A 13,291-nucleotide genomic window follows, 5' to 3' on the forward strand; every position below is an offset into this window, starting at 1 on the left:
GGGTGGGGGATTGGGGGGTGGATTAAGGGAGGGGGGGGGCGCAGCAATGACCAGGAGGCGCCCAGAGGTAAAAAAAAAACCCAAAAACTTTATTTGGAAAATTCAATTGAACGCAACTCTCGCGGTTAAAATGCACGAAAAACAATTACACTTAAAACGTCTACTTAATAAAAACCTCATCATCATCGTCGTCACCATCGTCGTCGTCACCATCATCCTCCGAGAAACCACAAATCAGAAAATAAATAAATAAAACCGCGCGTTGCCACTTCCTAAAACAGAGAGCGGGGAAGAGGCACAGCGAGCGGGGAACAGGAACGCAGTGGAAGTTGGTGCGGGGGACGAGGGGAATGGAGCGCAGCGACTGAAGCGAGCCTCCCAGACGGGGAAACCACGTGACTCTCGCGCGACTTCCACGCTGGCGCCGGCACAGCGGCCGCTCCCCCCCCCCCCCCGCGAGGCCCCCACGTGAATTTATTTACCGTGGTCGCCCCCCCCCCGACCCCCCAAAATCCGTCGCGCCTGTTGCGTTGTCGCGTCACGGAGAATCCCTAGGGAACTCTCGCGGTCTGGAGAGCGGCCCTTGGAAGCGGATGTCAGGGAGCGACCCCCTGGGGATCCGTTTCAAAGCGCGCGCGCAGGGCAGGGCTGCCGTGGTGAGCGATGTTCGTCACGCTGCGCTTCGAGTGGCAGATTTGTGTCAGAAAGACGCCTCTTGTTTCAGCAACAAAAATAAAATTGACGTGACACGAGACCAAGCCAATTGCACAGATTCACTGAAGAGGCGACTATCGAGAGCGACCAAAGCCAAGGTAGCATCGTGGCCTGTCGACTTTTAAACGAATCCCCCTTTTAACCCTGACGTCGGTTTCCACAGAGATAATCAGACTTTCAACAAGCCTCGAGGAAAAGTAGTCCGACTGTTTTGTTAAGGAATGTTTTGGTTTTGCGAATCGGAGCGCGGTGGGGGGGAAAGAGGTTTTCGTTTAAACTCGGCACCGTTTCCAACGTCCCCTGGGGGACTCTTTAAATTCACGGGGGACATAGGGCCGCGTTTCTTGAGCCGCGTCTTTCTGCCACCACGGCGTCGCAACATGGGAGAGCACATCACGTGCACCCATCACCACGGCCATCAATCGGCGGCGAGTAAAATGGGTACACCCGATAGAAAAGGCTGCTCGTGTTGGTGCAGCGACACGCTCGTGGAAAGACTGGTCCCCGCCATGGGAATGTGGAGTTCCCACCAATGCCTCAGAGATGGGTACACATTTAATACCATCGTGTTTGCTACAACTAAGATGACATTGCCGAATCTTCACCGAGGGTGCTTCACCGTGACGCGTCCACATCCACCACCATGTCTCATCTGGGTGAAGGAAAAAGGATCTCACGCATTCATCCACTCTCTCAAACATGCAATCCAGTCTGGTTAAGCCCAGGATGGATCGCAGGCAGGCCAGCCTGAATGGTTTTCTAACCAGCGAATATTCCATGGGGGGAGGGGGGGAGGAGGGCATGACTGTGAAGACCTCAATGTTGGTGTGGAGCGACAGACCAGGTCGCTGCCACACAGCAGCAGCGTTACACAGCCGATGAAAAGATAACGCTGCTCGACTGATTCGGAGCGAGACAGCCACTGCGAAACCGGAGCTGGTCATAAACACACTGCCCAGGGACGGAAACTTCTCCACTCTCTCGACAACTGCCCCATCACCGATTGGGAGTTGTGGGGGTGGAGTGTCCGATGGTACAAAATACCCAGGCAGGTGCTTAGTTTTGGTGGGGCTGATGGTAAGGTTCCACCTCTTGGTGGCCCGCTCCAGTTTCAGAAGCAGCGCCTCCAACTCCTCCTCTGAGTGAGCAGCAACCACCAGATCAGTGTACATAACATGGTTGACCAATACGGAGCCATCCCTCGACCGCACACGGGCATCGATCAGCCTCCCATTTTATCTGTACCAGATGGAAATTCCTCAAGTGCAACCATGGAAGGCTTCACGAACTACGTGGTCGAAATAGATGTAAAATAATGTGGGAGCCAGAGGACATCCCTGTCGCATACAGCGAATGGCTCCGACTCCCGGCGACGTAGTTTTACCCGGGACCGCTCACCATCATGAAGGTCCTTAACGATCGTGAGTAGAGATTCAGACTCCAAAAGCACGAAGAACAGCAAAGAGCCCTGGCATATTGATGGTAGTATAGGCCTTGAATAGGTCAATAAAGCAAAGCTGTAGGTCCCTTTGAAATTCCCTACACCACTGCTGTTGAAGGCGAACAGAGAAAATGGTATATGTGCAGGAAACCACAATGGGGCTCCGCAAGCCTCTACTCAGCACACTGCCTGGCGATGTGGAATAATCATTGCTAGAACCTTTCCTGGCCCCTCTTCTTAAAGTGGGGGACATCACCATGGCATCCTTCCAATCCACACACACTCATTCACACTCTCACCCACCCGCACTCTCTCACTCAAGGCATAGGAGGATCTCTGCGCACAGCGTAAACCCAGCCCCGCGTAGCACCACATCGTCTTGGGGGAGGGACCGGGGGGGGGCGAAGGCAGGCAACCCCAACCCCTCAACCGATAAGTCGTTGTCGTCATCGTCGTCGTCTTCCTGAGTTAACAGAACGGACTCCTTCGCTCAGTGGCTTTGTAGCGTCTCACGACTCGCCGTAGCTGCCTCCGGAGAACACTCACACAGTGCACGCGCAGGGTGCAACTCGCAAGCAGGCCATGAGTTCAAATCCTGACCGGGGTTCGTCACCGTCATAGCATCCCCTTGAGGATGAAAAGCGCAAGACAACATTGGTTGACCTCATGCTCCATGGGGAAGAAACAAACAACTAGTTCCCCGTCATGGGAATGTGGAATATTTCATTGCTTGGCGAGGATTTGCCCTGAACGAAGACGTTTGGAGTTGAGGGCGCGCGTTGGAGGTCAGGGAGTGGTGGACACCATCAGGGCAAAAACAAGGAATGAGGAATCGGGGGGAGAAGGTGGAGGGAAGGAGAACACGAGGGAAGCAGGGAGGGGAGTGGATGATGGAGAGACGAAGGTTGGGGTGATGGAAGGCGGAGGGAGGTGAGGGAGGTAGGGAGGAAGGTGAATGATAATGGAGAGGGAGGTTGGGAGAGGGTGGTGTAGTGTTTCATGTAGACGGGTCCTCGCAGTATCTCACAGGACTTCAAGGTATCTCAGGCTATGGCCATGTGTGGAGCAACTGTCATCGTTATCGTCGCAATCATCACCGTCGTCATTGTGTAGGCGAAACGTCTCAATCTTAAGGCTTTGTTTTCACTTACAGAGAAATTCAAAGAGAAGGCATCGAGCGCGGGCTATCCCGCAAGGCGCAGCGTCGCACGGGCCACGCTGGTCACGAGATGCGATCGCTGGCGCGAGAGGAGACGGTCGCCACCGCCGCCACCGGAGGAGGCGCCGGCAGAGGCGGGATTCTCACCAAGCGGCGGTGCGGGAAGACGGCGGCTCGGTGCGCTGGGGGGGCGCGTGAGTGGACGTTCGTCCGGCCCGGCGATTCTTCTTTGGAAAAAAAAAAACCACGGAAGAGTTCCTTTTTGTTGTTGTTTGTTTCGAGCGTCCGTCGATTCGTGAACGTCCGTAAACTGACTCCTCGCCGAGCGAGCATAGTGCATTTCCCCAAGTCTGTGATTCTTGGATTTGCATTTTCACCACCGTCCACGTTTCAGCGACAACGATAAAATCAACGGCATTCCGCGCTCTGTCGCTTCTGTTCAACGCAAAAAAAAAAACACAAAACCGAAACATTTTACAAATGAAAAAATTAACAACCACAGACGAAGGGGGTGGGGGGTGTTAACAGCGCAAGGCCCACGTGTGCCGTTAACTCCCTGGGAGTGCACGGCAACCGCCACCACCGCTGTGCCGCATCCTCTTGCCTCTCCGACTTTCCCCAAAACCCAGTCACCGCAGCTGCCCTAAGGGACATGCTCCGCACACAGGTCCTCACGGCACGGGTGGCCCAGCGCACCCCATCGCTGGCGCTGCCCCCCAAAACCAAACCGCGGGGGCTCACCCCCACTCCCCTCGCTTTCCGTGCGCAGCGCCCGCGCTCACGGTACCCGGCCGCTCCACTCAGCGTGGGGGGGGGGGGGGGGTGCGCCACGCGGATTGGGAGTCCCGGTGCGAGACCGAGTCGTCCTGCAGAGGCTGCCCCACCACCCTCCCCCAATCCCTGCGGAGACATCGCGTTACTGCACAGGAACAGGAACCGTTTGGGAAAGTGCCCGCGTGACCAGGATTCACGATTGATGTTGTGGTTGGGCCCGGCGGCAACAGCGCGTCACGGCCCAGCCGTGCGCCAGCGTCCCCCCAGTTGGCCGTGAGAGGCGCCTACCGGACCCCCGCTGAACACGGCGGGCAGTCGCGCGCCACCGAGCGACACCATTTGTGTCGTGGCTACACGGAGACCTCGCCCTTGGTCGGAAACCCGTTCAGCGGGGCCCAGTGATGGCATGGCAGGTCGGTGCCGGGCAAGAAAGACTGTGGGATCAGTGATAAGAAACTGGTTTGGTGTGGATTTTTTCCCTCTGTTCCTCTGCGCCAGTTGGTCCCCCGCCAAACAGTGCTGGCACGGCCGATCGCTCTACAGCGGGCATCATGATGATGATGGAAGACGTGCGGCAGGCGGATTTTGGAGATGACCCTGAAGGACGCTGGACGCACTTCTCAGTTTCATCGCTGTTAAATTTGGTTGTTTATGAGACGAAAAGTTTGGCCAGATAGCTACATGGACCCAACCCAAAAAAATCAATCGTGAAAAATAACCTTGGCTGTAAAAAACCTAGGCGGTCAAGTTAGCCGGTATACTTGGTGTTTGAGAGGTGTCAGTACGTACGGCTACACCGGCACAATTCACACCCGCAAAACACTAAAACAGCTCAACACGGTGGCAACGTGTCGACGCAAACAGTAAACTGCCTTCTCCTCCCGTCACTCGAGAGGCGAGGAAGGCTTTTAAACAGTCACACAAAGGAATCGCTAACAACAACAACAACGAGGCGGAGGAGACGGGGTTAGGGTGGTTGTTGTTGTTGTCTGTGCAGCTGCCAGAGGAATGGGGAAACGGGCTGCACGTGAGGCCGTGGCCACCCTGAGCAGCTCAACAAAGGCACTGGCTTAGTTCGGCGGTGCCCTCCGCCCACCGTCGCCCATCGGCAAGAGCAGAACCCGACGGTACGAGCGCGCCGCACCGGCGGGGTCGCGCACCATGCAGCGGCGGAGAAACGCAAAACATTCTGGTGGAAAAGGCGCCGGCACGGCAACTTTGAATCGGGAATTGTGGGCAATTCTCATCCAGTTTTCAGCCGCCCCGATTGTCCCAGCGGTCACTGCGGCGTCACCAAGAACCCGTTCAGAAATCTCGACCCCCTTTCGGTGCCGGAGAACGGCACGCGGAAGCACATATCGCAGAGCTACCTCCGAGATCGTTTGCAAGCGACACCTCCGTTCCACACGAAAGTAGTAATGCTCCTCGCGTAACAGCCCAACTGATATTTGATTCTGAAGAGCTGAATTTGGCCAATGTTGCTGGCAAACCAAATAAAGTACATGCCGCGTTTCCTCCGTGCGGTCGCTGGCAGCGCTTTAAACACGGGCTGCGTTTTCACCAAACTGGGGCTGGAGATCGTCCCCCCTCCCCCCTCCGCCGATTCGTGAACCCTACCCCCCTCCCCCCCGCCCCTGTGGAGCGGGTCTGAATCGCCGACCGCGCGTCGGCAGATCTAGCGGCGAGCTCCGCTTCATTGCTCTGCACGGCGGCTTTGACTTTGAATGAAAATTGGAAAAACTATTCCAATATACAACAGAAGGGCGAGGCGAAGAGTCGGCGGCATGGGCTAGACACGTGGGAACGCCGCCGCCGCCGCCGCGTCTGGAATCATGTCAACACGACGTATCCCAGCCGAGGGCGATCCCAAGTCATTCGATTACATCGTGAGGATGCCGAGCAGAGGATCAGCTCATTAAGTTACTTATGAAATGTCAAGTAATCAGTAATCACACCGATTAATTTTTCACTCCCCACGCACGGGGACAATCGCAGATCCTCACCGTCCGAGTCGGCGAGACTAAAACGACGCTAATCGGCGAACATGCGACGTACGTGGAGCCTACAAATGTCGCGAGCATGTCGGTGCATCACTAGGAAATAAATAAAGCATTTCAGCAAAAACACTTCAGAGTTAATTCCATAAATAAAAGCGAAGAGAGATAAAATCGCAACGCGCACACCGCCACCCCCCGCCCCACCACCGCAGGGAACCGAACTCCAGTAAAGTTCACGTCGACACAACCCCCAGGGAGACTTGAAGCTAACGAGGAGTTGACGTGGACACGGGGAGCTCCGCTTCACACCTCTGACGACTCGAGCGCAACGCCCCCGCGGTGCGGCACAACGGCGAGACGGTGGCGCACCGCATTGCCGTCGCACGGCACCGCCCCCCTGCCCGCACGCAGGTACACACACGGACGGACGCATACGTCCGCACGCACACACGCACTCGCACGGACGCACGTGCAGGCGTGCGCGTGCGTGCACACATGCACGTGGACGCACGTACACACACGCACATGGACGCATGTACATGGACGCACGCACAGGTCGACTAACAAATGACCAATCGTTGTCAGCGACTTGCGACCAGCCTAGCGGTCGAGAAGGCCAGACGCACAGAGCACCCCGCCCCATGGGCTGCCAGGGCTGCTCACGGGCAGCGCCTGCGAAGGTCGCCGCAGCACGTGTGGGCGCCGTGTGCCCGAGCGCCACGCCTGCTGCCCGCCTCCGTCTCGCCGGTGCTGATGTCTGCACGCTCACCGCACCGGGTAATCGTTTCAGGCCGAGTCAACCCTACGGGAGGGCCCAGGGCCTGTTTAGATATTAGTCACCGGTACTGGCCGCGAGCGGGGTGGCCGGGACTCACGACGCACTGACCGTCGCTCCCCACGCGCACGCGCGTGGGTCAGCATTACAGCTCGTGCGTTCCTGCTGTTCCGTGAACGTGGCATTTTCCTGGTTTAAGGGCAAGCACCATGTTTGTTTCTCAAGCCCAACTGTGGCATGAAGCCATCACGTCGCAAGCACCATTGTGAATCGTGACGTCACCGCCGCTTAGCGTGACGTCACCGCCGCTCAGCGTGACGTCATCGCCATGATCATCATCATCATCATCACCACGACTACTGGGGAACTGCGTCGTTCTCACCTTGAATGGCTTTCAATTTTAAACAAAACACAATATCAATGTTATCAAGAAAGCAAAAACAACCATTGGCTAGACCTGAAATCCTTTCACGCTCGCTAGGTAATTGTCGACAACATCCCAAGAAACGTCCCTCCAGGGGAACATGACACCTTAAAGACCCAGAGAGGAATGAGGATTATCCAGAGAAATGCGCAGCTCCGAGATCACCCATGGAGACATTGTCGTGGCCAGAGCCACTGCTGATGCCACCGCCACGCCGCCTTCTCCACCACCACCACCACCATTGCACCTCCTCACTACCAACGCATTCTGCGCCTACAGTCTCCCACCGTCCACTCATAGACTTGCACCGAGACCCGTACACTCGCACCGAGACCTACAGAGTCACAGAGAAACCTACGGACCCGCACCGAGACCCGTAGACCCGCACCGAGACCTACAGAGTCACAGAGAAACCTACGGACCCGCACCGAGACCCGTAGACCCGCACCGAGACCCGTAGACCCGCACCGAGACCCGTCTCGGCGACTGCGGCCCGAACCGCCAACACGGTCGCGGTCAACGGCGCCCGAACCACGCGGGCGGAACAGCCGACATCAGGACGGCCGCCTCCATCGCTCCCCACGATGAGATCGGCACGGCGGCCCTAACGCTCTCCTCCCGCTGCTGCTCCTCGTGCGGTCGTCGTGCAGCGGCGGCGGCCTGGCTCAGGAGAGGCCCTGGAGCCGCTTGGAGGTGGCAAGCGGCGGCGGCGGCGGCGGAGATGGTGCCGGCGTCGCGAGCTCGGGGGAGTCCCGCGTACGAGTGAGCGGCGCCGGTGGCGGCGGCGTCGCTGCGCCGCCGTGGCGAGTGCGGCGCGAGCTTCTCTTGGGCCGCGATGGCGACGCGGCGGTGCCGTCGCCCGACGCCACAGCCGTGGTCACCCGGTACACCAGGCTGTTGATCTGCTCCTGCCGAGAGAGAGAGCGGGGAGAGAGAGCGTCAGAGTGACAGAGAGGGGAGATAGATGGGGGCAGCATTGCAGAACACCTCCGCTCACCGCGCGCCTCACCTCAAGGGGGGGGGGGGGTGGTAATGGTGGTGGCGGCAGGGGTGATCATAACGTTGGTGATACTGGTGGTGGTGATATAAGGAGCGAAAGTGTCGCGGTTAGCGCATTTCGCTACGAACCCGGTGACGTGAGTTCGATTCCCACTCACGGTCAACACAAGTGACATATCGGAACTGCTACTGGGCCTCCCCTAGGTCCACTCAGCCTCAAATGAGTACCTGATGGGGTGTGTAAACATCGCCACTGAGCCGGTCATTGTGCCCTGCCAGCCATCATGTGCTCGCTAACAGCACTGGCCCCAACAGTCAGTTAAGGTTACATTGGGGATCTTTTGGTGGTGGTGGTGATGATGATGGTGATACTGATGTGTGGTGATGTTCATGGTGGGGGTGATGCTGTGTTGATGGTGGTGATGGTGGTTAGTTTGGTGTCCTTTCGCCTGCACCTCCAATTAGCACATTTGGCTACATACGGTGGAAATTAATTCAACGTACACACACACACGTACCTCGTCGTAGCGGTACATCATCTTCAGACCGCGGCACGTCTTCTTTTCCTTGACGTGGGCCAGCACGCACTCCAGACAGAACACGGTGCCGTCGCTCTCCTGCACCACCTGACACATGGTCGTCATCAACAACGTCGTCAACATCGTCGTCAACATTGACGTCGTCAACGTTGTCAACATCGTCGTCAACATCGTCGTCAACATCGTCGTCTCAACTCTAGACTTGAAGCTTTCGTGACTGCAAGAATCCATACTCTTTGGTTCTATTCGGTAAAGTCACGTAAAAGTATAAAACAACTAAAAATAAAAAATTCACGACGTTTCGGCCACAACACAAGTGGCCTTCATCAGGTGAAGGGACCAGACTGTCTCGAGGACAGCGCTGGAGTAAACACAGCCAAGCTCAGTCCGCGACCTTTAAGCTTGTGTGAGAGGAATTAAGGTGCCTTGACAAAGGAATTAGCATAAACATTTACATTTAATTGGCGGACTTAGCATGATGAACGGTGTAGAGGGGGTGAACATGTGCAGACCGGCGAGGGGGGGAGGGGGAGTTTACATATTGATGGTGTGAAAAGGGAATTTAAGCAGCTGCGAAAGTTTGGGGTACCACTACTTTAATAAATACACTGTACCATTGAAAATTAGTTTAATGTTTGGTTCGATTTAGAACATCTTTCCAATGGTTACTTAATTTGAAACCATCTTCACGGTTGAAATTGTGTCTGTGTTTGTAAATCTGAATTGCCTTGTGAACAAATCTCTGATAAAAACCCGTGGGTTTGCAAAGAACCTTGGTATCGGAGAAAATTATATCGTGATCACCCACAGCGTTGTAACAGTGATCAGCCACGGCAGAAGAATTCGTTTTGCCCTGTTTCAAATCTGATTTGTGCTCGCGAATTCGGTCAGAGACATGCCGTTTCATCTCCCCGATATAGCAGTCACCACAGGTGCAGATCAATCTGTAAACTCCGGGGTACTGTAAGTCAAGAATGACATCCTTCACGGAAGGGATCAGGTCACAGATTTTGTGTACTGTATTGAACCGGACCAGGATCTTGTGTTTGTTTAGAATTTTGGAGATCTTTTTAGTAACGCCTGCTATATATGGTAGTGTGATGGTTTTGACCGGAGTATCAAGTGGTTGTTTCTGTATAGAGGGAGAAACAGCTTGGCGGATGGTACGGTCAGAGTATCCATTCCTTTTGAAGGCCAGATGCACATGTTTTAATTCATTGGTCAGGTGGTGTTGGTCCGAAATGCAATGAGCCCTGTGGTATAACGTTTTGATGAGAGAATTCTTTTGCGTCGGGTGGTGGTGGGAATCAGGTTTCAAGTATGAATCTGTGTGGGTGGGTTTCCTGTAGACAGAATGTCCCAATGAGCCATCAGGTCTCCTCTCAAACAGAACATCCAAGAATGGCAGCTTGCCATCTTTCTCCACTTCCATGGTGAATTTGATGGCGGGGTGTCTGGAATTAATGTGGTCTAGGAAATGGTTCAAAGCCGGGAGGCCATGTGGCCAAATGACGAAAGTGTCGTCTACATATCTCTTCCACAGGGAAGGTCTGAGGGTGGAAGTCTGGATGGCGTCTGATTAAAATTTCTCCATGAAAATATTGGCTATCACTGGTGACAAGGGGGATCCCATGGGGGTACCCTCATTTTGTTTGTAGAAGAAGCCATTCCATGTAAAGTAGGTATTGTTGAGGCAGTGCCTAACCAGTGCAGGTGTATCGGGGTCTAGTCCATGTTGGACCAAATTTTCAATTATTTCAATGGTATCAGGTACTGGGACCTTGGTGAACAAAGAGACCACATCGAAGCTGACAAGGATATCGTCAGGGGACAGTACAACGTCTTTGACCATAGAGACCAATTGGGCTGAGTTGAGTACTGCTGAGGCGGTCTTGCCAGTGAAAGGCAGCAAGGTATCTGACAAAAAACGGGCTAGTCTATAGGTAGGGGAGTTGATCGTGGATATGATGGGTCGTAGTGGGGTGCCTTCTTTATGAATCTTGGGAAGACCATATAATCTAGGGGGTCTTGCAGCAGAAGGTTTTAGGGAGGGACGTTTAGTTGGGTCGATTAGGGAGGTCGAACTTGTGATGATCTTGTTGGTTTTTATCGCTAGGCTATTAGTAGGGTCATTTTTAATTTTTGAGTAACTTCCATCGTTGAGCAGATTCTGGATTTTGTTGTTGTATGAATCTTTATCCATAATTACAGTAGCGTTGCCTCGTCGTCGTCATCAACGTTATCAACATCGTCGTCATTAATATCGAAATCACCAACATCGTCAACATCAACGTCGTCATCAACATCGTCGTCGTCACTATGATGGTAACCGTGAGGATTGGTGCAGGCTGCTGCTGGGTGGCGCGATGAGCGTTGCTCCCGATCACAGCAACAAGAACCATAGTGGTGCTACACACACAGGTGATAATAACGATAGTATCAACATAATTATTATGGTGATGATTATGAACACGATAATAACGATATATATATACTATTTTATGTAGATGCTGAGCAAAGCCCCCATGAGATAAAAAAAAATCCAGTTTGGTGAGTAGGCGAGTGAATGAGTGGGTGAGGGGGATTGAGTGTGGGTGGGTGAGGGGGTGGGTGAGGGGGCGAGTCCTCTGGCTCCCACATTATATAACATCTATGTCGACCAGGCAGTTCGTGAAGCCTTCGATGGCTGTACTGGGGGAATTTCCATCTGGTACAGATACAATGGGTGGCTGATCGATGCCCGAGGGCGGTCAAGGGATGGCTCCCTATGGGTCAACCATGTTATGTATTCGGATGATCTGGTAATTGCTGCTCATTCAGAGGAGTTGGAGGTGCTGCTGCTGAACCTGGAGTGTGCCACTAAGGGGTTGGGTTCTACCATCAGCCCCATCAAAACTAAGCACCTGCCTGGGTATTTTGTGCCATCAGGCACTCCACCCCCACAACTCCCAATTGGTGATGGTGTAGTTGTGGAGAGAGTGGAGAGTTTTCCATGCCTCGGCAGTGTGCTCATGACCGGCTCCGGTTTGACAGCAGAGGTCTCACTCCGAATCAGTCGAGCGGCAATATCTTTTCATCAACTGCATAACGCTATGTGGAGGCTAGCTTGTCGGTCGCACCACACAAAGCTTCGGATCTTCTCGGCTACGGTCATGACCTCCGTTCTCTATGCTTGCGAAACGTGGATCCCCCTAATGGAAATCTTCGCCAGTTAGAGACATTCAGACTGGCCTGCCTACGATCCATCCTGGGTTTAACCAGGCTGGATTGTGAGTAGCTCACAAATCCTTGAAAGATCTAGACAAAATCCCATTGGTGAGCTCCTCCGACAGGCAAGGCTGCGTTGGCTGGGTCATGTAGGCCGCATGCCCAGCCACTGGATACAGAGGGCTAAACGGGCACGGTATGGGCGAGAGAAGAGATGGAGTGATGTGGTACAGGAGGATGTGGAGCTGAGTGGCCTTGCCCATGACTGATACCAGTGGTGTCAAGATCGATCTCTGTGGAGGAGGGTTGTGAAGGAAGCTACTGGGCATCGCTCTTCTGGAGGCAGGGGCCCTCCAGAAGAGCGCCGCTCACAACAACGAGCGGAGCGCCGGGTGGCTAAATCACAGCAAGTTGGCACAGTAGGGAGCACAGGTGGTGCATCGGCCAGTCATCTCAATCAGTCAACCCATGGCACCTGGGTCTGTCCCGTGACCTCCTGCCAGCGGGCGTTCGACACTTAGTGGAGAATGGCGGTTATTGTTGTTGTGTGAGTGAGTGGGTGTGTGGCTGTGTCGTAAAGATGTGCGGTGAACACCGTGTGCATGAGCTGTAACAGTATGCAGAGCGATGGCGACGCGAGCGGTAAAAACTCCAACTAAACTATTTTTTAGATTTGACCAAATATTGCCCACTACTGAGCTATGTAGCTCTTTTTCAGAAGCGACATGGCTATCACAAATAATAGTTTAACGAAGTGACTTATCGTGTGGAAATTCACATCGGCTAAATACTCTAAAATGCTTCATATGTTGATTCTGAATGTCGAGGGAAAAACCAGAGGACCCATAGAAAAATCCACGCAACCACAGGGAGAGAGACACGCAAATTCCAAATATACAGCAGCAGGCGTCAGGGTTGGGATCTAATCCACGACCTCCTGCACACCAGGCGAGGTTGTTAACATCTCATAGCCACCGTGGCGCCTCAAGCCATACCATGGAGAGGTAGCAGAGCTGCCGGCACGTCTGGCAGCGTCTCTCTGGTGACTCGGGCTCGCCGGGGGAGCGCCGCACGCGCTTACGGACCACCATGGGGCTGCCCGGCGCGTGGGGACCCTCCGGGGCGGCTCCGTGCCGCGCCGAGAGTCGCAGGCCGGCCTCAAAGAGACGGCGCCGCCGCCGCAGCTCCACGTCCCTGCGGCCGCACACACCGAGATCCGGACATCACGATGGACGTTGTGATGCCACCACCACGCAGACTCA

General features: G+C 54.6%; 1 protein-coding gene across 3 annotated transcripts in view; it reads right to left on the bottom strand.

Moving 5' to 3' along the window:
• Positions 1–68: 68 nt before the first annotated feature.
• The window catches only part of LOC116954168 (uncharacterized), an 87,173-nt gene continuing 73,950 nt past the window's right edge, over positions 69–13,291 (bottom strand). For 2 of the 3 annotated variants that reach the window (XM_032974651.2, XM_076052159.1), the window contains exons 17-19: positions 13,025–13,223; positions 8,802–8,909; positions 69–8,192 (exon numbers count right to left, since the gene is read on the bottom strand). In XM_032974651.2, coding sequence (XP_032830542.2) covers positions 7,950–8,192; positions 8,802–8,909; positions 13,025–13,223 — 550 coding nt within the window. In that variant the 3' untranslated portion in view covers positions 69–7,949. The remainder of the gene's footprint in view (positions 8,193–8,801; positions 8,910–13,024; positions 13,224–13,291) is intronic. The other variant, XR_012929618.1, reaches the window with a different exon arrangement.

Source organism: Petromyzon marinus, chromosome 54 (assembly GCF_048934315.1).
Source record: "Petromyzon marinus isolate PM22_M1 ecotype Great Lakes invasive population chromosome 54, UKy_Petmar_22M1.pri1.0, whole genome shotgun sequence".
In the NCBI taxonomy this organism is placed as follows: Eukaryota; Metazoa; Chordata; class Hyperoartia; order Petromyzontiformes; family Petromyzontidae; genus Petromyzon; species Petromyzon marinus.